A 24,769-nucleotide genomic window follows, 5' to 3' on the forward strand; every position below is an offset into this window, starting at 1 on the left:
TTAGCTGATTGCATTATACAGAGAACTGCTTCTGATATTCAGCACACCCCCAGTGATCTTTAAAGTTTTATTGTCCTGTTTCATTCTTTGTTGTTTACTGATGCTTAGCAGACAGTTACAAGCATTACTGCCACCTGGATACTGTATGGAGGTCATGTTCAGACATTTTCGTCATGTGACTGCATGCATCGAACCGTGATGTCTAAACTGTGACGGTTTATGGTGAAATAATTCCATTACAGCCCTAGATAATAGGTACCACTTAGTGCTGCACAATTGCGTAATAATGTGCAATTGCAATTATTCTGGACAATACTGCTATTTGCAATTATGATATAATATATAATAGTATCAAGACTCTACTTGCTTGGCCATCAAGGAGAATGCAGGGAATAATGATAGCTTTGAAGTGTGTATTTCTCAACTCAAATCATACAAACATTACTTCGCAGAAAAATTACAACCTCTGAAATTTTAAGAAAGGTCTGGCTGCAGACTACATGCTGATACTGATGGTCACTCTTTCAGTCGTTCATTTGAGATGCCGTCTGAGTCAGAACAGAAATACATGCTAAAACTTTTAAATTGTTTTAAACTTCCATTTCGGGTGCAGGTTAGGATACCACAAATGAAAGGTTATAAACTTGACCTGCAAAATCTAATTAAAAACATTTAATACAGCTGAGTAAACAGTCATGTTATAGTACTACTTAATACATACGTAGCATCCGTAGCTCTGTTGGCTGCGTAAGCTACGTAGCTAACTTAGCTACATAGTAAATGTAGCAGCATAGCTTAAGTAGCTAAAGCTCACAAAGCAGCTACTTAAGCTATGCTGCTACATTATCTACTTAACTACAATGGCTTTAGCTATGTTTGCTAAAGCTCACGCTGCTCTACCTTACTTAGCTTCATTAGCTTAAGTAGTCATGTTAATTACGTAGCTAGCATAGCTATACTGGCTTTACTAGAGCTAATGACTCTAAAGCGAGCCACTGTTCATGTAACTACTTCCAGAACTGGTATATACATAATTTAATCCCAAATTAGACCTCTTACCATTTTCTTGGTTTTATTCATGAAATGTTGCTTAGTCTGTAATTTTTACACTGTGGTTATTTCATAGATGTGACCGACAGACTTAGTTTAATTTCAATCAAAAAATCAAAAACTGGAAATATGTTGTGCCAGCAAATTATGCCACTTCCTTTCTGACACAGATGACATCTCAGACGCACAGTGTGAAGTGAGACTGTCTTGGAAATTTTCACAGCACTGCTGTCAAAATAACTTTCCCAAAAATACAAGTTTTTCCTTTATTAAAAAATAAACGTTATTCTACAAAGTGCTAAAGTGGCACTGTTGCACTTTCTTCAGTTATTTTTCGTAAACCCCCTTTTTATGTGAATATATAATTGCACAGCACGACATTGTGATTGCAATTAGAGTGATTGTGCAGCAGTAGTACCACTTTGTCAAAAGGGGTGCAAAAAACACCAAAATCAAAGGCCCTCACAAGAGCTTAACATGGTGGACAAAAGTGGAAGGACCACCTTTCTGAACAGTTGATGTTCTACGGAAACTGTTCAGAAAATGCTCCAAAGAGTAGGATTTTTTTTTTACTTTGATATAACTGGCAAGCTATAAACAACGGTTGAGAACAAGAAAATCTAACTGAAGTGCATAGTAAGATCCCCTTCAAAGCAGTTTTCACTTCTACTGAGCATAGCTCGTTCATAAACCTTAATATCCACTTGTAGACATGGATACAGAGTAGGATTTGGTCCCTTTTTAGTGAGTTATGAGTCATGTTGGCTTTAAATTTTGTTCTTTTTGTATAACTTTAAATCAAATAAAGCTTTCTGAGTTATTATATCCACAGTTATCCTGCTGTGATCCCATCAAGAGCAGCAGATTTCACATTTACATAAAGTGAAGTTAATAACCCCACTTGAGGGACTGTACACTTTTGGTCCAATTTAGTGAGGACAATAAATTTGGGTGAGAAGTACAGAATAATTTCTTAATATATTGTTATGTACAGTGCCTAACAAATTTATTAGACCACCCTAACCCTAACCACAGTAAGGTTTATGTCACAGCTGCCCTAAATTAACAGCATTGATAATCACCAAAATCATTTTTTTTATGTTTCTGCAATGGTTAATACACCAATATGTAAAAGCCCTTTAACCAAAATTATATTTCTAATGCTAAAATATAATTATTATTGTTATCCATGAATTTTCAAATTTACTGATTTAAAAAAAAACTGAAAAAAATAGTAAAGCACTTTATTATTTCTTGATTAACATGTCAAATTATAGTTATTTACTTGCATTCCTGAACAGAAAAATGAGTTTTAGTGGTTCAATGTTATGCTTGATTCATTTCTGACTTCTCAGAGAAGCCCAGTGAGCCGGCTCAAATTTGGGTGAATTCAGTTTGAAATTCCTCATTCCTGTTCAAAATGGTAAAACGTGGAGAGCTCACTGAAAATGAAAGAGTCCGCATTAAAGCACTTCATGATGCTGGTTGGTCTTTGAGACAAATATGACAAGTGGTCTAATAAATTTGTTAAGCACCGTACATTGCCGAATAAAACTGATCAGTACATTCCCATGGATTAAAGGACCTAATCTCAAATATTTTGTGTTATTCTGCTTCTTCAATTTACAATTATACTAAGCAGCAACCTGCAGATTAAAGACACAAGATTTTTGATCAACTACTCTTCTCACCTCTTGAATCATAAAGAACATCTGGCTTCTCTTACACACGGAAGAAATTCTGCAAACCCATCATCATTCATGACATATTGATGAGATGTATGACATGAAAAGGACATGGTATAAAGAATGCAGTTCAGTTTCTTTGACGGTAAATATAAAATGCACAGATTTACAAATGTTCACTTCACAAATGGGAGGACAAAAGTCAGGAAGAAGACACTTTTTGGCCTGGCCCTCTAACCAAACACTGTCACCTTTGTCATTTATAGCGTGCTGGTTGTTAGTTTCGCATTAGTTGAGACGGTAATGAGTACTTTACACCGGGACATGCTACCATGCATACAGAGATGAGGGCTGAAAAAGAGAGTCACCTCCTCTTCCTGCTCCTCTCTCGTCTCTCTGGGCCAATCAGAAACTCATTCTGCTGGAGGACTGAGAAAGCATGAAGATGGTGGACGGCTCCACAGTAAGGCACGGGCGAGAGGACTGCAGTTATCCCGAAAGACAAGTGAGTGCAGAGGGCAGGGTGCAAAGTCATGGACACACAGAAGCAGAGGGAGGGAAACAAGAAGGGAGAACAGAGTAATGAGGAGGTTGGGAGGAGAAAAGTAGGAAAAGGGAGGTGAATGTAGGAAAAGAAGGGAGAAAGGTATAGGGTAGTGTGATTTTGGATTACAGTAGTCCATTAGGATGCAGTGAGAAGGGAAAAAAGAGAAGAAAAAGCACAGCAGAAAGAAATCTGTCAGACCTTTCGCTCAATTATCCATTCATGGTGAAGTTTGCGTTGCAGGAAGGTGAGGCTAAGCCGTGGGGAACAGGGGAATATTTTAAATCACACAGTTGCACAAAGCTATTAAAGGTCCTAATGGTTCTTCTGGTTCATTAACAGAGTGGATTAGATTTACATTCAAAGCATCAGGTAGGATTTGAGTGGATTCTATTAGCCGTATCAGGTCATTTCAGCACATGAACTGAAATGACCTGCACTGTAAAAGGAGCAAACTTAAATTCCTTAAAATGAGGCAGCAATTATTAGTTTTAGGTTAATCTTTTTAGCAAAGCATTTGGTTAACTCTTCAGAAATGACTAAAAAATCTGACAAACAAGACCATTTAAATTCACAGAAATCACAAGACAACAGAAAGGCACTGAAGAAATGGAATGCTTTTGTTGTTGCAGCAAATTTAGGTCTTGAACATTCAAACTCTTACATTTGTGAGTTTTCCTTTAACTTTAATGTTATTGTCACTCTATTTCATTTATCATGTGTAGCACTGGTTGTGCTGTCTATTTGGTGAAAGCTTCTTACCTGTGCACGTTCAGTGGCTGTTGGACAGACGGCCCTGCAGAGGACCTTCTTAATGACATCTGGCAGCAAGCTGACCGTAATGAGCAGGATGATGCTGAGCCAGGCCGGGCCGCTCGACAGCATCTGCATGAACACGTAGTACATCCTCTGGTAGTTCAGGAAGGGCCTAGGGAAGCATGTAAAAAGGGTTAATTTTTCTGATATGGCATAGTAAATTTTAAATTAAAGGATGCTAAATAAACTAATTAAACTGTACCAAATGATGCCTCCCCAGAGAAGAGAAAAAATAACGTAGAAAAGAAGTGACCCCCAGATGACAAAGTGATTGATCCAGGTCCAGTGGTGTGTGTCCAAGGCAAGCTGGAGAAAACAAATAACAAAAAAAAAAAAAAACAGAATATGTACTCAGTAAACACTCAACCAGTCAATGAAGTCAATGACTTTGGCTTCAGGGTTTACTGTTGTGCAAACTGGGCGGTCTGTTTAGTCAATACATTTATGTAACATGCCACTTAACGCTGAAGCCCGTCCAAGCGGACGATCAGGCACACGTGCAGTGGTCAATCAAACTGATGGATTATACAACACAACAGGCATGAGTGACATGTGCTCACACACCTTTAGCGTAACGGTGAACACCAGCACAGTGAAGACGAGAGTCCCGAAGGTCCAGTTCCCAAACATCTGTGAGAGAAGAGAAGAAAAAAAGTAAAGGGTTATTGGCTGTCTCAATGACAAATATCTCCCTTCATCCTGTGATTTGAATGTGCGTACACGAGCACAAAAAAGGAAGGAACAAATGCCTTCTGCACATATGAGCTGAGAAGAGTATTTCTTATTGGGTTAAGGGCCATAAAACTTAAGCATTTTCACTCAGACTTCAAGTATCCCCAATTGTCTACCTTGAGAAATCCTAGAAAGGTTTAGGCAAACATCAGGGTGAACAGATGGGATGAGGGTTGGGAGATGAAGAAAGAAGGAGCAGGGAGGTGGAAGAAACTCTTTAACATGAAGAAACTGCAATTTACGTAATAACCACAGCTGGTGTTTAGCATTGGTGAGTCTATAAACATTATTATAGCCACACATACAGTGCCCTTAGAAAGTTTTTGCCCCCTTCCTGATTTCTTTATTTTTTCATATTTGTCACACTTAAATGTTTCAGATTATAAAAATATTGCATAAGTGAGGCACTTTGTAATGAGGCAATGAGTCTTTCACATCGCCATGGAGAAATTTTGACCCAATCTTCTTTTCAGACTTGTTTTAATTCAGCCACATTAGAGGGTTTTTGCTAAGGTCATGCCATAGCATCCCAATCGGATTTAAATCTGGACTTTAACTAGGCCACTGAAAAAACTTCATGTTCGGTTTTGAACCATTCAGAGGAGACCTGCTTGTGTGTTTCAGAACATTGTCCTCCGGCATAATACAGGTGTGGTTAAGCCTGAGGTCACACAATGATGATTGGACATTCTCCTTCAGAATTTGCTGGTAGAGAGCTGAATTCATTGAATTACAGAAATTCATCCAGGTCCTGAAGCTGCAAAGCAGTGGCAGACCATCACCACCAACATGTTTGACTGTTGGCATGATGTTCTTTTATGAACGAATGTTGTGTTAGTTTTAAGCCAAATGTAACAGGCCCCACACTAAAGTTTAACATTTGTCTTGTCAGTCCACAGAATATTTCCCAAAAGTCTTGGTGACGAGCCATCATGTTCCTTTTGGTCAGTTGTGGTTTTGGCCTTGGAATTCTCCCATGGATGCCATTTTTGCCCAGTCTCTTTCTTATTGTTGAATCATGAACACTGACCTTAACTGAGTCTAGTGAGGCCTGCAGGTCTTTAGATGTTGTTCTGGGTTCTTTTTTGACCTCCTGGAAGTGTTGTCGATGTGCTTTTGGTAGGCTGGCCACTCCTGGGAGGGTTTACCACTGGATAGCTGGAGTCCCAATGCCTAAGAAATGGTTCAGTGGCCCTTTCCAGACTGATAGATGTCAATGATTTTGTTTCTCATCTGTTCTTGAATTTCTTTAGATGGCACCATGATGTGTTGGAGAGCTTTTACTTCTACTTCACTTTGTCAGACAGGTTCTATTTAAGGGGATTTCTTGGTTCAAGAGGACTAGCAGTAATCAGGCCTGGGTGTGGCGAGTGAAATTGAGCTCAGTTTTCCAAAAATGTGGTTGGTCAGAGTTAATTCCTGATTTAACAGGGGGGGTACTTTATTCCTTTATAAATGAAATCTCCATTTAAAAACAGCATTTTGCACTTACTCAGGCTATCTTTATCTAATATTACAATGTGTCTGATGAAATAAAACATCTTTGTATGACAAATATGTAAAAACAGAAAATGGTGGGCTGCTCCCTCTGGGTGGGAAGTGTCTTTGCCCCAAGCGAAGGAGCTACTTTGGTAGCAAATGGAGCTGATGGTGGCAGTTGATCAGTCTGTAAGGACATAGATTAGGAACCAGAAGGTTGCAAGTTCACATCCAAGTCTAGACACTGGCCTGGTAGCTGGAGGGGTACCACCTGAATACTGCTGAAGAACCCTGGAGCAAGGCCCAAAGCCCCAATCACTTGGGCTCTCCTTTGTGTACATCACTCTTAAACCTTACCACTGGTGCTTTTCCAATCGGATTCTGTGCATTTATTTAGACATGGGTGTGTAGCAGGTTCTATAACAGAGCATAAAACTTGAGTTTCCCCTTATGATACTGTATTAATAAAATACATCCTTCTCTTCTTTCTCTGGAGTGCAGTTTTGATGCATTTCACCATTTTTTTATGGATTAGTATATTTTTTTGTTACTGATTTTAACAGGTTTAGTGCATGCAAAGGCATTTGTGAATTTGTGCCCAAACCTACAAGACAAGAACCACCCATTTGCCCCTGGAAGCTGGAGTGGTAAAATAAAGAAACAACCCCAAAGTACTGCAACCACATAAACATGGAAATACACATAAACACACAAATGCACATACACGTTAGACAGAACAACAAACAGATGTTGGATTGTAATCTATAGCATATACTAGAATTAATCTACTTACTACCACAGCAAAACACACAGGAGAATGTGGGGGAGAATCGAAGGTTTCTACTGCGTCAGTGTGGAGTTGTTAGGATCAGGTACTGTGCAAGATTCAGGGCTTTACAGAGATTAGAGGGAATAATGGAGCACTGGGAAACTACACATTCAAATGAGAGTGCATGGATGACGTGAAGTGAGGAGGGATGAAACTGGATGAAACGGTCAAACGGAAAGCTTAAACGGTACGACAGGAACTAAAAAAAGCGTGAAAGACAGAGAGAGCTGACAGGGAGGGAGACAGGCTTACCATCTGTGTGTTGGTGGTCATAAGCTGAGGACGAAGAAGAGGAAGAGGAAGAGAAAGAAAAAGAAGCAAAATAAAGAGAGAGGAAGCAGAGAGAAAGAGAGGGAAGAAAAGAGAAAAGAATCAGGACAAAGGGTAAAATAAATTTCAGGATGTTTTAACTTAAAAAACAGGACCAAAGGCAATCAAAAACAGTTGACATGATACAAATTAACAATACAGAGAAAGATGCTATTGCGTTGTCGATATGAATGGAGATCCAATGTTGCTGATCTATGGGGGGCCTGGTACAGAAACCTTACTGTTACAGAACCATAGTGACAAAAACGTGACCACAAAGTAACACTTAGCTCCACTTTCATGGGAATCCAATGGAGATGGATGAGTGTTTTAAAAAAAACTTTACATAGATTATTCTCGAGTACACATAAAACTCCCCACAAAGTGACATTTACTCTTCCTTCTTTCTACTCTCTCACAAAGTGTTGACACAGATCGAGGCTCACCTGGCCATTGCTGGTGAAGGTGGTGTTGTCAAACAGAAAGTAGGCACCAAAGAAGAAGATTACAGCGTCAAACACACCGAGGCACGTCCAGTACAGGAAGACCGGCCAGCGGAGGAGGGAGTTCTTTGCTATGTCCCTAAAAAGACATGCAGATAATGAAATCATGTAAGCAACATAATGCAAAGTTCTAGAAAGTTTAGGAGACTATTTCTTTGATTTTACCTGTACAAGGCGGGCTCCCTCTTGAGTGTCTCCATGGTGACGTGCTGCTCAACCAGGCTATACAGGAGGATGGGGAGTGAGGTGAAGCTGATGTTGTACAACGTCAAATAGGCGGTGTCGTACAGAGGCTGCAGAGGTACACAAAACAATATCGAAATTATTCAACTTCAAAACAGCAAGTCTTTTTTTTCTGTAAGTTCTTTTTGCAATTTGTAAACAGTAAACAAACTTAAAGACCAAATATCACCTGATAAAGCCTTTGAATGACACCCGAAAAGCAAAAGAGATGGGGCTCTGTGTGAAATTTAGGGCTGTCAAAATTAATCAAATTAATCAGGATTAATCAAATTCCTAAACTAGTACCATATTTGTTTTAAATTGCGATTAATCACATGCATAATTGCCCCCTTCAACACACATTGGTAAAGGCACGCTAGCTTTTTCCATGCAGTCACAGGGATGAAAATTTGCCTGCCACTGCTCCTTAAGGTCTCATTTTATTTTAAAACTCACAGACAGCTCAGTGGACAAGTCAGAAGTCATATGAACCCTTTAAATATTCTGTTATTAAATTTCCAATCCATAACAAATTCCTTTTTTCAAGATTAAGCCCATGTTAAAATCTTTAATCTACCCATAAGAACAGGTCTGTATCCAAACAGGAAGTCAAGTACCCTTAGTTTAAGATAGTAGAAAGTCCAAACTAAAACAAAACAGTTTAAAATGCAAAATAACAGAATATTAAAATGCAATAAAAAAAAGGGTGCAATTAATTGCAATTACAGTCTGAAAAACGTCTGGGACATCAACCTGGCGTATTCAGTCTGACTGATGTCTTTCAGTTGACCTACACTGTATCATTCATTGTCTTTACTTATTGCTAACTTGTATATATTTGGTGGACTTATTTGTCTTGTTTCAAATTTTTCTTGTAAGGTGACCTTGAGTGCTTTGAAAGGCACCTATAAATAAAATGCATTATTATTATTATTACCAGTTGTTGGAGTATTGGGAGAGGAATATTGTCCCATTCTTGTCTGATGTAGGATTCCAGCTGATCAACAGTAGCAGCATGGATTTTTTGTTTTATGATGCACCAAATGCCATGCCATAGGCACGAATGCAACCCCATACCATCAAAGATGCAGGCTTTTAAACTGTGTGCTGATAGTAAGATTAATGGTCCCTCTCCTCTTTAGTCTGCAGGACACGGCATCCATGGTTTCCAAAAAGAATTTTAAAAAGTAAATTGTCTGACCACAGAACAGTTTTCCATTTTGCCTCTGTCCATTTTAAATAAGCTTTTATCCAGAAAAGACAGTGCTGTTTCTGAATCGTGTTCACATATGGCCTCTTCTTTGCACAATACAGACTTAACTTGCATGTGTGGATCACAATGTGCCCTGTGTTGACAGATCAAAAATCCTGGAAGCATTCCTGAGCCCATGCAACGATTTCTAGAACAGAATTGCACCTGTTTATTGCTGTGAGGGCCTGGGTCTTGTCTTTCGTGCACAGTGATTTCTCTGGATTCTCTGAATCTTTTAAATATGTCATGTAATGTAAGTGGTGGAACCTCTAGCCCTCTTTTCCTTCTTCTAAAATACTCCTTTAATACCCAGTCATGTTCCCAACCTCTTGCCAATAAAGTTATTTAGTTGCAAAACGCTCCTCAAGCTTTTTTCATAAGTACCATGTACTTTGCCAGACTTTTTGCTCTGTGCCTACTTTTATGAAATGTGTTGCTGCAATCAAATTTAAAATGAGCTAATATTTTCCATGAAAAGGTAAAATGTTTCAGAGTCAAAATCTGAGATGTTGTTTATGTTCTATTCTGGAAAAATATGCATTTAAGAGTTTTGCAAACCATTGCAATCTCTATTTATTTACATTATAAACAGTGCCCAAACTTTTTTGGAACTGGGGTTGTAATATGTTTGCAGCTGACTGCAAAACTACAGATCCAGCATCCTTAATTGAAATTTACAGCTCTGGTTCTTTTGATGGTTTTAATATTCACAGTTCTTTTGGCTCTGCTTTGGTCTTCTCCAACCCCTAAAAAGAAAGAACGTCCTCCCCTCCAGTTGCTAAATGCTAAGCTAGCTGTTAGATTTGTTTGTCTGCAGTTAAGTGCTTTGCATGTATGATAACATATGTGCAGATCATTTGTAAAAACAGAATTATTACTTTGATGTCATTATATCATACAGAAAATGAATTAATACAGGAAAGAAAATAAAGTTTGTAAGAATAAAGTTTGGGTGAGCAAAAAGAAACGAACAAGTGGCCTCCATGTTGTCTCTAAGATACAAATTAATGCATCCTTTTGAAGTTAACATAGTCATTAACACTATAAAGATACATGAATCACTTACCTGCTGGGAGAAGCCACAGAAGAACTGATAGAGGAACTGAGGGAAGATGAAGCATACATTCTGGAAAGATTTAAAAGAAGAAAACAAACAAAAAGAGAAAGTGATGAGCTTGTGACAAGTACACGCAGAGAGATTTGAAGAAGCTAAAAATGCTACTATCTACACATTCCTGTTTACGCAGAGCTTGTGCTATAAGCTGACTGAGTGGGCCGCACAGAGCTGGCCTGCCAAAAAGAAAAAATGAATCAGTTGGCAGGGCACTGCTCGCTGTAGAAGCCGCCCACACTGATCGTCGTAGCCATGAATCCAGGAGAGAATGTTACACCAGGGATTCATGAATCCCGTAATCTGTCAGAGTCGCTGCAAAATCTGCTTCTTTGTCACTCAGTGTCTCACTGGGAATTACGATAAAGTGATTAAAATGTGTGAATATGCAGAGTACAGAGAGAGGCATTCATCTTTTACCTTGTAGAAGAAGTACTGAACAAGTTCAGCTATTCGGATGTAATAATAATGGCCGTGAACAAGGAGCATCTTCTTCAGGTGTTTGAACTTTGGGATGGCGTAGTCGCTGTTCCTTGCTGCCTGACGGCCCTCTTTACCCATGATGCCTTGAGGAATTAAAAGAGGTTGTAAGCGTTTAATCCAGTCAAGAATGTAAATGGCCATGATTGCAACACAAAACCATGTTTTTATCAACACAAATACAGAAACCAATGTCCATCTTATGTAATCACAAAAACAGTCATATACTACTGGCTTATGGCTTTATAATATGTCGCATTTTATGTGAGCAGATTAACAAATTCATTTTGAGCATACATGTTTTATGATTTAAAATAGTGTATAGTATCTGTTGATTAAAAAAATATTTATATTAGGTTATTTATTTATTTTAAAATAATTTATTTTCAATTATGCATTTTTGAACCTCTAAGTTTTCTGTTGCTGTGATGTTCATAACAAAAGTTTGAAAAAATGTTAAACATTATGTCATGAGAAATACTCATAGAAATTTAAAAGGATTCTTGCCAAAATGGTTATTTGCATTAAGCATAACACTGAATCACAAATCTTGCTTTGTATTGAATGTCAATATCAGTCAAAGTGTAAAAAATTAAGTCTTTAAATTGTAAAGGATGATTAATCAAAGCCATTTAACATGGTGATGAAATGAGCTCACCGATGCCCACGTGTGCCTCCAAGATCATGCTGACATCATTGGCGCCATCACCGATGGCGAGAGTTATGGGGTGCTCCTTGGAGGCTTTAATTAGCTTCACAATCTGCAGGAACAAAAAACCTTGTTAAAGTCTTTGAAGTCATTCAGGAATAGGTCTGGAGTATTTTAAGTAAGAAGCAGTTCTCTGACCTGTGCTTTCTGCAGCGGTGCCATGCGACAGCACAGCACAGCACTACAGTTGCGACAGATTTCCAGAAAGATCTCTCTGTAGTTTCCCGGCCCGGCGCCCTCCTGGTTGGGCTTCAGTACAGCTGACAGTGTGGCCCCGTCAATGATTAGACCAAAATCAAGGCAGTCTACTGACAACCTGGAATGCAATATTACAGACTAATCAGGAGGGAGCTTTTCCACTAAACCAATTAAAAATCAGTCTGCACTCCTCTTCAAATTGAATCAAATTTGAAGTGCAAATGTAATTGTGGCTGATTTGATTTTTGATGATTTGATTTGTAAGCGGGCAGATTGGTGTATCCACTTGAACCAGTAGTCAGATTATCGATCAGGCAATTCACAGCAACTGCTGCATATTAGCAAAAGGGGTTAAATGCCATTTGAAAACCAAAAATGAGGCAAATGCCAAAGGTGCATCTACTAAATACTGACTTGAAGAGGCTGGATAATTCTTTGCAGTCACTCATTTTGCATACATTTTTTTGTTAAATTGACATTACTTCAGAGAAATCTGTTTTCTTTGGAATTGAAGAGATTATTTGGAAAAAAATATTTTGTCAAAAAGGCAAATTACTGATTTACTGATGACCATTACTGATTTACAAAATCAAATCACGGGAAAAACATCCAAGGGGCTGAATACTTTTTCATAGGTACTCTATCAAGTGTTCAAGCCTTGCACTTGCATGTGCTAATTCTTACCCAGAAATGGAGCGCTGTCTGAGTACAGTCCGGTTCAGTTCAAACAGAACGTCATGCAGACTCTGTTCCTCTGTACGTTTCTTGGTCAGCTCCAGGATCTGGGTGCTACGGCGAAACAGCTTGCTGGCATAGCAGGTAGCAGCAGCCGTCTCCATTTTGTCCCCCGTCAGGACCCAAACTTTCATCCCCGCCTTGTGCAGCGACTCGATGGTGTCGGCAGCTTTCTCCTGGAGCCTGCGTGTCAATAAGTCAATAAGTGCTTCAGCCTCCACTGGCTCCAGCATAAGCATCCATCAAAACTTCAATCAGTCAATTACCAACGGGTGATAAGTTATCAATGCATGACCACCCTGGTCCCTGCCCATCACCAGTTTATCTACTGGGAAGTCAAACTGTCAGGCAGAGGATCGATCAGTGAGGGAAAACTACCCTTACAGATCAATGCTGAGGTCCACCTTGTTCAAGCATGTTAACAGTGAATATTGCCACAGAGCAGGGACTAAAATAGAGAAAAGGAAACAAATAGCAAAGCAGTAGAAATAGAAAATCACCTATCTGAGCTCAGGCTGAATCTTTTCTGACCTCATGAGTCATTACAAGACTTTTAAAGCGACTTCATGACTCATTAATCTTTCCTTCTGTTCCCCTGCTGCTGCTCTGTTTTTAAATCTCTCCCTTAACCTTCCTCTCCCTCCCTTTCTCTGCTGGGCACCAACCTGTCCTCCACCGCTGTAGCGCCCAAAAGCACAAAATCCCTCTCGATGATGTCATAGGCCTGCGCCAATCTCTGCTCCCTGTCCTGCAGGGCCAGCTTGGCTTCGTTCAGGTGATGACAGACCTCCTCATATTCGGATTCTGACAGCCGTCGATACGCGACACACAGAGTCCGCAGCCCCTCCTGTGAAACAACGAAGAAGAGAGAAATGGAGGGTTTGGATGAGGTGCTCTCTGACATCATAAGATTGATTGTGAGTTTGCTTAAGTTCAGATAATATGGCTTCTGAAGAGTGAATACTTTTCATCATCCCAGATTATTTACAGCAAGAGCAGTAAAGAAAGCCGTAAACACAAAACTGTCATAAAATCACCTTATAAAATTTTTATAGGGAATCTGGGTGAAAACAGTTTCACATCCAGCAGACCCACACCGACATTAGCATTCATTCTGAGTTAAGTTTCTGGCCACCTGACAAATGTTATGTCCCCTGCTGCTCTTTTTAGCACCTGAATATTCTACTAAGCTCAAGAGCAGGTGCCAACTTTATTCGTGCAAAGCCAACAATAAAAGTTGTAAAAAGATTTTATAAAAATAGCAGACCATGTATTTATCCCCCCCAAAAGTGACCATTTTTAAATAGACATTGGTCAAGGTGTTTCTGTATTAAATAGGCTACTTTTTAGTTTTCTAAATTCAAGTGCTATCAGTAGATTCAAAAATGGAACACAGGCTTAATTGATTAATTGATTGATTAATTGCACTGGAAACAAGCTGGATGATCTCTCTCCTCTTTAGTCCACAAGACATGGAGTCCATAGTTTCCAAGAAGAATTTCAATTTTTGATTCATGTGACCACAGAACAGTTTTCCATTTGCCTAAGTCCATCTTTAATGAGCTTTTGCACTGAGAAGACAGTGGCATTTCTGGATCGTGTTCACATATGGCTTCTTAAATCTCTATTTGGATGGCAAAGTAAACTGTGTTGACAGAGAATAATTTCTGTAAGTGTTCCTGAGCCCACACAGTAATTTCCATGACGGAATTATACCAGTTCCTGTCCCTTGCACAGATATTTCTCCTGATTCCCTGAATCTTTTGATAAAAATATGTACTGCAGATAGTCAAATATCAAGTCTTCAGTATTACAGATTGGTGAACCTCTGCCTATCGCTACTTCTGAGAGACTCTGCCTCTCTAAAACGCTCTTTTTATACTCAGTCATGTTACTTACTTGTTGCCAATTAACCTATTTAGTTGCAAAATGCTCCTCCAGCTGTTTTTCATCAGTACTACTTACTTTCCGGCCTTTTGTTGCCTTGTCCCTACTTTTTTGAGATGTGTTGCTGCCATCAAATTCAAAATGAGCTCATATTTTTCATGAAAAGGTAAAATGCCCCAATTCACCATCTTTTCTGCTGCTTATGCTTAATTGTGAATAAAATATGGGTTTACAAGTTTTGAAAATCATTGCATATTTTTATTTAGATTTTACACAGCGACCCAACTATTATTGAATTTGGATTTTACATGTTTAAAAGCTTAAAGACATTTGCACCTGAAGCCATATTGGCTGTCCCATCCCAGCCCAGACAGCAAAGAGGACATGTTACTTACTGGATGTAGTGTACATTTTGTACAAGGAAAGTTCTTAAATCTTTAAATGTCAACATCAGATACTTGCAAATCATTTCATGAGTTGTAAAACAGCACAAGTCATAGCAATATTTGTAGAGATGTTCATGTAGTTTTCCATTGAATACATGCTTGATGACCATATTTGGACATGAATTTTGAGTTTCTTTTGTTCAGACATAAAGTGAAAATAACGATGTTAGTTTTTTACCTTGACAGTTTCGGCGAGCAGCTCTCGCCTTCTTCAGAAGCGTCTCAGAAGGCGAGAGCTGCTCGCCGAAACTGTCAAGGTAAAAATCGTTATTTTCACCTTATGTCTCAACAAAAGAAATTCAAAATTCCTGTATCAATAAGAAGACATGATGAACATTTTGAGCCATATTTGGACATTTTAATGAAAAACTGAAGAGGTATTTGTACAAACAGCCATGTAGGCACTAGGCATGAAGGCTTTTGTAGATCATCGCCTTTATGGAGAAATACCACCTGACTTGAGTTGGCTCATCTTATTTGACAGACACTGACATTTGTGTTAAGTACGCTGACTCTAATCTAGTTGACATAATTATCAACTAAAATGGTCTAAACGGGTGCTTCCATCATCCACTGCAGTGACCTTACAGTGCTATGTTACCGTACATCTTATTTGTCTTGGTTAAAACTAAATATCTTTAGATGATATTGAAGTCTTAAATAACTGGTACAATGTATGATAAAGTTCTCTACATGAGTAGTATATGTAATGGTCAAACTGTGCACTTACAACAGCATTCTGTTCCACCCGAGCTTTCACCTGCTCCACCTTTCCTGACACCACCCGAGGAAAAATGGACGAGTCTGCCCCCTTACAGAACAGCAGGTATTCTCCTAAAACACACAACATAAATCAACAAAATGCACAAAATTTCACTGATGCCAGTTCCAGCTTCCATGTTTGCTGATCTCACCTGAGCTTGACTTGACAATGACACTCATTCTCCTCCTGACAGAGTCGAAGTTCAGCACATGGAGCAACTCAAACCTGAAACACACACACAGAGCTGGCATCAAGAAGGTATTTTCAGCTAAACTCCTGCTCAGATATTCATTAAATTGTTTTTGCTCTTAAGTTTGCAAATAAAAATTCCTTCTTCACACCATACTGATTCTTTTTTTACGTTATTGTTTTCTTCCTCTTTGAGACCCAACTGTGTTGATGTAAAACAAAAGTAACTGCCACATATTAAAAACAAAGAAGGTACTCCAGTTTTCATTTTGTTTTTCAAGGATGACAGTCAAATGATGAGAGTCCTTGAAGTCATATCTGCACTGTAGTAATGTTAAATAGTGTTTTAAGTCTTTAATCGTCACTGAACACTTAAATTCCTAAAAGAGGGCACTTGTATTAAGTGCCCCTGCAGTTACATTAAATGCAGATTTAACTGAAGCATCTTTATTTCTGATTTTGATTTTAGCTGTTGCAGAAAATCCTCCAGCTTCTTAAAAAAGTACACCCCACCCCAGCACAGACATACAAGCACATTATCAACTTATGATTAACATTTCAATCATATAAAGTTAAGACAAGTATGAGTGAAGGGGCAAATAATTTACAGTGTTGTAGAAAAGTGTGCCCCCTTCCTGATTTCTTATTTTTTGTATATTTGTCACACTTAAATGTTTCATATCATCAAACAAATTCTAATATAGACAAAGATAACCTAGCTAAATGCAAAATGCTAATTTAAAATGATGATTTCATTTATTAAGGGAATAAAAGCCATCCAAACCTACCTGGCCCTATGTGAAAAAAGCAATTGCCCCTTAAGCCTAATAATTAGTTGTGCCACCCTTGGTGGCAACAACTGCAAGCGAGCATTAGTGATGGCTGGCAATGAGTGTTTGCATCTCTGTGGAGGAATTTTGGCCCACTCTTCTTTGCAGAGTTGTTTTAATTCAGCCAAATTGGAGGGTTTCAGGGATGAATGGCCTGTTTAAGGTCATGCCACAGCATCTCAACTGGATCTAAGTCTGGACTTTGACTAGCGAGTACTTTTTCAAATAGAGCCTGGTAGGTATGGATGTATTTTTTCCCTTAATAAACTCTAATAATCATTTAAAAAAAAGCATTTTAAATTTACTCAGGTTATCTTTGTTTAATTTCAAAATTTGTTCGCTGATCTGAAACATTGAGGTGTGACAAATGTGCAAAAAAAAGAAACCAGGAAGAGACAAATACTTTTTCACAGCACTGTAGATCTCCTGTAAAAGGTTAGAAAATGTGTGAAACACCCTCCAACCTTTTGCTTTCCCCTTCCCTCCTACCTGCAGGATAACCCCCCCGCTCTCCAGCTCCCCTGCCTCTCTAAAATAGCTCACTATTGACAGGCCACCGCAGAGAGTGATGGAGAGAGAGGGCTGGTTACACGAACACTTCCCACGGATCAAACATTAGACCCTCTCCACACACCCAGCTCTCTAATGGATTCTCGCTGCCTTTCATTCTCACAGATCAGTCGGAGCATTTTGATCTGATCGAGCCGTTTCTAAAAACAAACCCCGCCGCCCACTCTTTCGTGGTTCGTAGCTTTCTTGCGGACATAAAATGAAACACAATCTGAGAGCGGTTTCTCTGCAGGCAGCTGATGTATGACCACAACTTCATCAGCTGAATTACCCCGGTTTTATCCCCCTGTGGTTTTAGCCACAACAGACAAACCTTTCAATCTCATCGTCTTTGTTGAGGATCTCCATGTAGTTGTCTCTCAGTCTCAGATAGGTGTAGCCCAGCCTGGAAACAAGAAAGCACAAGAGAAAGAAAACACAAGTGTCTCAGTGAGGAGATCCATATACAGATTTACAGTATTACTCTGTTGCATCACACTTGGAAAGGCTAAAGGTGTTCTGACGCATTTAGAGTAACTGGAGCACAGTGTGCAGATACTCTTACTACGGTATTTCACATGTGTAGAAGCAATTTATCAGAGCAGCACCCTGTGAATTCTTTCTTCCCTTTGGATCTTGTGTCTTCCATGATGCTCAACCTTATAAATAATCCTTTTTCCTTCTGTTTTGTGCTCCAGAGGTTAAAAAACACATGGATTTCCCTTTATTGCTTTTTTCAAGAGTGTCTCTGTTCAATAAAAGCATTAGATAAAGACGTTGCATAATGAACAAGTAATCGGTTTTCATGCTTGTGATCTCAGGCATGTAGATTGTCGGGCAGCATGAGCCCAGAGTTGTTAACTGGTAACTGTCTAATTGGTCCCATGACACCTGTGATAGCTGGACAGTGAGCTCCAGTGACTTAGTGCCAACCTCTCCATGCTTCACTATATGGACAAAAGAATTCGGACACCTACCCACTAAACCAACAGGGACTGTAACGACATTGTACTGAAACACATGTACTTTAATATGGAATTGCACCCTTGTTTGCAGCTATAACAGCCTCCACCCTTCTTGAAAGGCTTCCCACAAGATTTTTGAGTGTTTCTGTGCCCATTCATTCTGTAGAGCATTAATTAGTTCAGGCACTGATGTCCATCTAGTCCTTGCTTTGTGAGAGAGTTTAAAACAGGAAGGGAGAAATAAAGCAAGAGTGAGGTAGTAAGTGACAGTTTTCCAAACTCAATATTTTTCATTCATCCTTTGTCTCAAGAGCTTAGGTTGAAATTTTTTTCAACAAAGAGTGTGTGTATTTGATAGGATTGTGCATTGTGTTTCTAGATGATTTTTCCTGTCATTGCAGGACAGTCTGGTTGAGCCTGGTTGCACTGTTTAGTTTACAGAGCCTACATTTTGGAAGGACGCCTTCACAACAAGCTGCCTTGCCAAAATAATGGCTGGCACAGCAACAGAACATTTGCATGGAGGACATTTAGTTTTGTTGTGTTTGAGAGTGACTTCAAACTGTGATTAGCTACAAAGGATTTACAACCAAATATCAAAAAACTGTGATTTGATGAAGTTTAATTTCTCTAAATACCCCTTTAATTATTTGTAAGATTTTATTATTTGTTATAGACAGAAAATACTTTTGTTCTGACATTGTTTATTGAACATGAGCAGAAAAATCAAACTAAAGCTGTAAGTTAGTTAATTTGAAAAATGAAAAAACAGCTCTTTGTGTGTTTTTACCTTTTCATTCCTTCCACCAAAGCCACCTCATCCGGCGAGGAGGAGATGTAGAAGGAGGTGGGCCGGCCCTGGTGGATGCCCCTCTTGATTCCATCCACCGTCTCCTCCTCCTTCACCTGCACCGTGTGACATAGACACAGCGCCCGGAAAAACAGATCCTCATGTTCCTACAGACACAAAGCAACACTTTAAGAATCATTTGCATTTCAGGTGCATATTTAAAATTAAAGGATTTTTTTTTGCATTTATTGAACTGCAATCCTGCAGTGTTGGTGCAGTTTTTGGACATGTTCTGGCACATTTTCTTCCCCTTTCTCTGGTCATTTGTAGTGACAGCAAGCTGACTGTGCCTTTTTTCATCCATTTAATCTTAACAAATGACCACGACCATTGCCAAAAATGCAAGGCTCAACACTTTTCTGTGTACCAGCAGATTTCTTATTCCACATCAGACAGAGAAAACACTAAAGTGTTACAAAGAAAATGTCAAAGTTTTCATTAACTTTAAATTTGCTGTATCCCTACTGTGTTTATCAGCAAAAGGGAATGAGCAAAAAGACATTTGTGCATATCAAAATGTCAAAGGTAATTACCTGAACAAGCCACCTGCCTGAAAATGTGACATGTTAATCTGCAGTTATGGCTCATAACTTTCTTTTTCTTGGCTGCATCTCTGAAGTGCAGAGTAGCAGAGTTAGCACAGCCAAGAGTCTATTCAGGCTGGATTTAGCAGCGTGTTTACTCCGTCAAACACACTTACTCTTCTGTATCCTCCAGGTGAAGAATCAATCATGTCTATACTGGAGGCAGCGCTGAGGATTTGGCCGTTGCAGATGGCATGTGGGATGTAGACGTTCCCATCGACACAGCATTCAATAAACTCCATGTTGTTCTCCGTCAGAGTGCCCGTCTTATCAGTGAACACATACTCCACCTGGGAGGGAAAGGAGAGGGGGAGAGGCTGAGGTTGGGCACCTCTGTGAATAGTTCAAATGCAGCGTGTGTATGTGAGTTCATGTGAGCTTATGTACCTGTCCCAGCTCTTCATTCAGGTCAGAGGTGTTCACCTGAGCTCCCTCTCCCAGTTCCTCGTCGTACATTTCTTCGTCCCACGTGATGAAATATGAGCCGAGGAATTTCTGCATCTCCACCGTCACGTACATGGACACCGGAATGATGTAATTAAACAAGACCATGAAGGCCAGGAAGTCTGTGAATGCTCGGATCACCTGGAGGAGAGACGAATTCCTTATCATCAACCTAAAATTACATTCTAGGGCAGTATTTCCCAACCTTCTCTCCTTAGGGTCCCCTACTCTTTCAGAAAGCTCACTCTTCCCCAGAACCCACTATAAGGTCCAGCAAGTTGGTGTTAGTTGTCTCACAATTAGTGAGACAGGGTCTAACTGAGTTCAGTGAATGTGCGTAAAGACACTTGTGTCTGGAAGGTCCAGTCAATCAGTATTCCTGGATACCATTATACCATAAAGGCAAAAGAACACTCCAAGCAACTCAGGGAGAAGGTTATAGAAAAGTACAATTCAGGGAATGGATTACAAAAAATAATTCCAAGGCACTGAACATTCCCCTGAGTTCAGTTAAATCCATCATCAAGAAATGGAAGGAATGTGACACATGTAAATCAGCCTAGATCAGGCCGTCCTCACAAATTGAGAGACGGTGCAAGAAGGAGACGAGTGAGAGGCCACCAAGACACCTTTGACTTCTCTGAAGGAGTTACAAGCTTCAGCAGCTGAGATGGGAGAGACTCTGCATACAACTGTTGCCCACTTTATGGGAGAGTGGCAAAGAGAAAGCCACTGTTGAAAAAGACTCATTAAATCTTGATTAGAGTTCGCCAAAAGGCATGTGGGAGACTCAATGGTGGAAGAAAGTTCTTCGATCCGATGAGACCAAAATTGAGTTTTTTTTTGTCTCAGACAAGATGCAAGACAACAAACACTGCACATCACCACAAATACACCATCCCCACTGTGAAGCACAGTGGTGGCAGCATCATGCTGTGGGGATGCCTCTCTTCCTTGAAAGGCTTGTAAAGGTAGAGGGGTGGGGGCAATCTTATTAAGTCTGAAAGAGAACTACAGCTTGGGAGAAGATTTATTTTCTGGAGTGGCCAAGTCAAAGCCCAGGGCTCAATCCCATAGAGAATTTGTGGCTGGACTTGGAAAAGGCTGTTCATGCCTGATCCCACTGTAACCTGAAAGAGCTTGAGCAGTTTTGCAAAGAAGAACTGAGTAAAATTGCAGTGTCCAGATGTGCAAGCCTGATTGAGAGCTATCCACACAGACTCAGTGCTGTGACTGCAGCTTAAGGTGTATCTACTAAATACTGACTTAAAGGGGGGCAATATCTATGCAGTCACTTATTTTACATAACATCTTTGTATTTGATTGACATTACTTTGAATAAATCTGTTTTTACTTTGACATTAAAGGGTTTCTGCACTTTTGTCAAGAAGCGAACTTACATTAATCATGGTTGATTTATAAAATCAATAAAACGGTAAAACATCCAAGAAGGTGAATATTTCTTGCAGGCACTGTATAAACTATCCATTAACCATCCATACAAAGGCCACTCTTAAAAGTATATCTAAAAAAAAAAAAAGAAAATAAAGAGGATCTGTTCATTTTTAAGGAAAAACTACAAAAAATTAAATACAAAAAAGTTGCAAAACTAAATTCATGACTTTGAAAATTAATCTAAAACTCTGATTTTTTTTAGATAACAAAGTTGAAAATAGCTGATTTTTGGGAAGAAAATCATACCAGATCAAGCCGTTTCACTTGCACATGTGCTGCAGCTGAAAGCCTTATCACACTGTACTTCTTACTGGGACTGAGCAATAAGGATGTAGTTGTGATCTTAGCCTGGAAATATCATTATAGTTTGGACAAAGAAGAGACATTTTTATAAACTGTGGTTATCCAACAACAATTTTTTAAATGTGTGTGTTCTTACAGAATTTTTACTTCAAAAACTTGAAATTTCAACTCTTTAGTCCCTGAAATTTTGAAATTTGCTAAAAAAAATAACATCTTTTTAAGCCCAGAAATAAAGGATTTATTTCTTCTAGATAAATAAATAATCAATTTAAAATGTTTCAAGTTTATTTGTCAAAAGTGAACAGATCCTGTTTCAATATTTAATAACCCTTTTTTAATGTTTTAGGGTGCCCCTCATATGCTGTTGAACATTATGTTTGTAATTGTGATTTAAATAGAAATACATGCACCCCCTAGGGTTTCCCCAATCTAGGTTGAAACCACTGCTATTAAGATCAATGAAGGGCAATGACATACAAATTACAGAAGTAAAACAACAGACAACAGACCAAAATTACAAAAACCAGAAGGAAGATTAATATCAGACCAAAAAAAAGTCTTAAATGTACTAAAGAGCTGAAGGGCAATGATTGCAATGGTTAAATGAAAAAATAAAATATGTAGTTATGTACAACAGTCACAGAGGTCAAGAGGTTTAAAATGAAACCTATAAAATGTCCCTAAGGAGTAAGCTCATATACATCATGGAGCTAATTTAAAGGTAGTGTTTCTAAGTCAAAGGCTGATTGTTGTACCACGTGTCTCTGCCGCTCGTTCTCCGTCCTGTGATTGTACCATGGCTCGTCCCGGTCAGGAGACCACTGCCAGGCATATTTCAGAACAGTGTTGATCACCGCTTTACTGATCAGGATGCACAGATACACTATGAGAAAGGCATTCATCGACCTGCAGAGAGACAGTGTAAGCTTTAGGAAGAGGAAAACCAAACAACCCTCCAGAAATGCAATTGTGCAGAAAGAAAGGCTGAAGTTCTCGTACTTTTCTACAGCTGAACGTTTCTGAGATTTAGACTGGTAGTTGAGCGCCATTTTGGTCTCCATACCAGTGTAGACTGCAACAGCTGAGAGGAGAGAAAACAGAGTTATTAGGGTAATAATGACTTAATTCTGTCTTCTACTGTCAAAACAGTCAATAGATAACCAAAAAAGTGAGGTTTTTACTACCATAAATATGTTGCGTGTTCTTCAGTGTCGCTCCTCTAAGGAGCAAGTTTTCAGCCCCAAGTGGTCTGCAAGGATTAAACAGAGCATTTTTGAGGAAACCCATTAAAGCATTTTATTAATTGAGAAATAAACTTGCCCTTGGAATAACAAAAATGAAAAACTACCTCTCTAAAATATGAAAGCGCACTCACCTAGCCACAGGCTCCTCTTTGTCCTTGTAAATATTGATGCGTCCCACAAATCTGGAAAAAAAGTCAAAGCAAAATATAAACAAGCAAACAACAAGCATGGGTGACTTTCCAAGAGGTTGTAGCTGATAAACTGTGTACAAAGATTTATCAGTAAGCCTGTGTCAGACTCACTTGTAGAGGTCAGGCTGCGGTTGTTCACATTCAATAGTGGCATGTAGCGAGTCCACCTCCTGCTCCGTTCTAAAGGCCATGGTATCAGGTACAGCATAATAGGTCTGACACAGAAAGGTGGAGGAAGGGGGTTAGAAGAAGAAGACAAGAGAAGAAAATGTCACCCTAAGCCACTAATGAGAGCGGGGTTCATATGATTCCTCAGCCCGGCCTCCAGCAGATTCTCTAAATGACAGGTGAGCTGCTGCAGAGGGTCAGGAGAGGACGGCATGCTGGGACGGCGAACACATCAGGGGGTTGCCCTGAGGGCATGTCTGAGGAGGGTGGGCGGAGTACTCCATACTACACTGTGGGACATGTGGGTGAGAGAGTGTGTGGGTGCTCAGCCATGCATACGATCGTATGAGTGGCACGGATGAACATCAGAGAATTGGAAATGTGAAATCTGGTGTGTGACGGTAGCACCTGCAGCATTATGCATTTAAATGTCTGTATTCATGTATGGATTTAATATGTACATGGCTGTAACTGACAGTTACATTCATTGTTGCTAAATGTGCTGGATAAATCTGATTTAAATCCCCTTCAATATCCAAAAAAACTGTAGATAGTTCATGACACACATAGGACAAAGAAAAGCACCAAGTTCTACTTATTTAAACCTCATAAAGGTGAAAATCTTTGATAGTATTGGTTAAAATATTAGTCCTTAAATTGGTTAGGAAGCTGACAGTAATTTTGAGCCAGGGATGCGATACTCAAGTATCCTCTTGTAAGTTAATACTGCCAGAAATATGGAGATATGGCATCTTAAGTTCAGATATTTTCCACTTCATATAAAGTATAACATAAAGTATACTTTGTATTAAAACATTCCTGAAGATAGGAAAAACAGGTCAGTATGTTAATTTGGGATTTTAGAAATAGAGGACAATTCATAGAAACTTTTCAGAGACAATAAATCAACAGCGCAAGCAAATAAATCAATAATGAAAACAGTTTCCTTTCTGTTGACTATTTGAATGCCTTATTTATTGTTTGTAATCTTTTTCAAGAACTATTTTAAATAAATTTCAAACCAATCAAAAATTTATCTAAAACAAAGCCAGTGAAAATTCAGTATTGGCAGTCAAACTTATGAAACTCTATTAAGCAAATGGTATAAAACAAAACGCCATTGACTTTAATTGGCAGTGTGTCCAAAATCAAAAACTTCTGTTCTAAATACTGAATATTTTGAGTGAATAAATGCACAAAGTGTCTTGTTGAATGCCAAGTCGGTGACATAGAGGATAATGTGGGAG

At 39.1% G+C, this 24,769-nt stretch overlaps 1 protein-coding gene across 6 annotated transcripts in view; it reads right to left on the reverse strand.

Annotated features, from left to right (window-relative positions):
* Nucleotides 1-24,769, reverse strand: part of LOC121522904 (phospholipid-transporting ATPase IH-like) — a 60,110-nt gene that overhangs the window by 5,064 nt on the left and 30,277 nt on the right. For 2 of the 6 annotated variants that reach the window (XM_041807585.1, XM_041807586.1), the window contains exons 7-30: nt 23,466-23,569; nt 23,295-23,345; nt 23,104-23,168; nt 22,919-23,000; nt 22,675-22,825; nt 20,105-20,302; nt 19,834-20,007; nt 19,074-19,240; nt 17,653-17,724; nt 15,902-15,975; nt 15,718-15,821; nt 13,320-13,501; nt 12,604-12,837; nt 11,860-12,037; nt 11,671-11,773; nt 10,953-11,098; nt 10,488-10,547; nt 8,113-8,240; nt 7,891-8,026; nt 7,388-7,411; nt 4,660-4,725; nt 4,298-4,401; nt 4,042-4,207; nt 3,104-3,218 (exon numbers count right to left, since the gene is read on the reverse strand). In XM_041807585.1, the coding sequence (XP_041663519.1) occupies nt 3,141-3,218; nt 4,042-4,207; nt 4,298-4,401; nt 4,660-4,725; nt 7,388-7,411; nt 7,891-8,026; nt 8,113-8,240; nt 10,488-10,547; nt 10,953-11,098; nt 11,671-11,773; nt 11,860-12,037; nt 12,604-12,837; nt 13,320-13,501; nt 15,718-15,821; nt 15,902-15,975; nt 17,653-17,724; nt 19,074-19,240; nt 19,834-20,007; nt 20,105-20,302; nt 22,675-22,825; nt 22,919-23,000; nt 23,104-23,168; nt 23,295-23,345; nt 23,466-23,569 (2,847 nt within the window). In that variant the 3' untranslated portion in view covers nt 3,104-3,140. The remainder of the gene's footprint in view (nt 1-3,103; nt 3,219-4,041; nt 4,208-4,297; nt 4,402-4,659; nt 4,726-7,387; nt 7,412-7,890; nt 8,027-8,112; nt 8,241-10,487; nt 10,548-10,952; nt 11,099-11,670; nt 11,774-11,859; nt 12,038-12,603; nt 12,838-13,319; nt 13,502-15,717; nt 15,822-15,901; nt 15,976-17,652; nt 17,725-19,073; nt 19,241-19,833; nt 20,008-20,104; nt 20,303-22,674; nt 22,826-22,918; nt 23,001-23,103; nt 23,169-23,294; nt 23,346-23,465; nt 23,570-24,769) is intronic. The other 4 variants (XM_041807582.1, XM_041807584.1, XM_041807587.1 and 1 more) reach the window with 3 other exon arrangements.

This window comes from Cheilinus undulatus, linkage group 15 (assembly GCF_018320785.1).
Source record: "Cheilinus undulatus linkage group 15, ASM1832078v1, whole genome shotgun sequence".
Taxonomy (NCBI): Eukaryota; Metazoa; Chordata; class Actinopteri; order Labriformes; family Labridae; genus Cheilinus; species Cheilinus undulatus.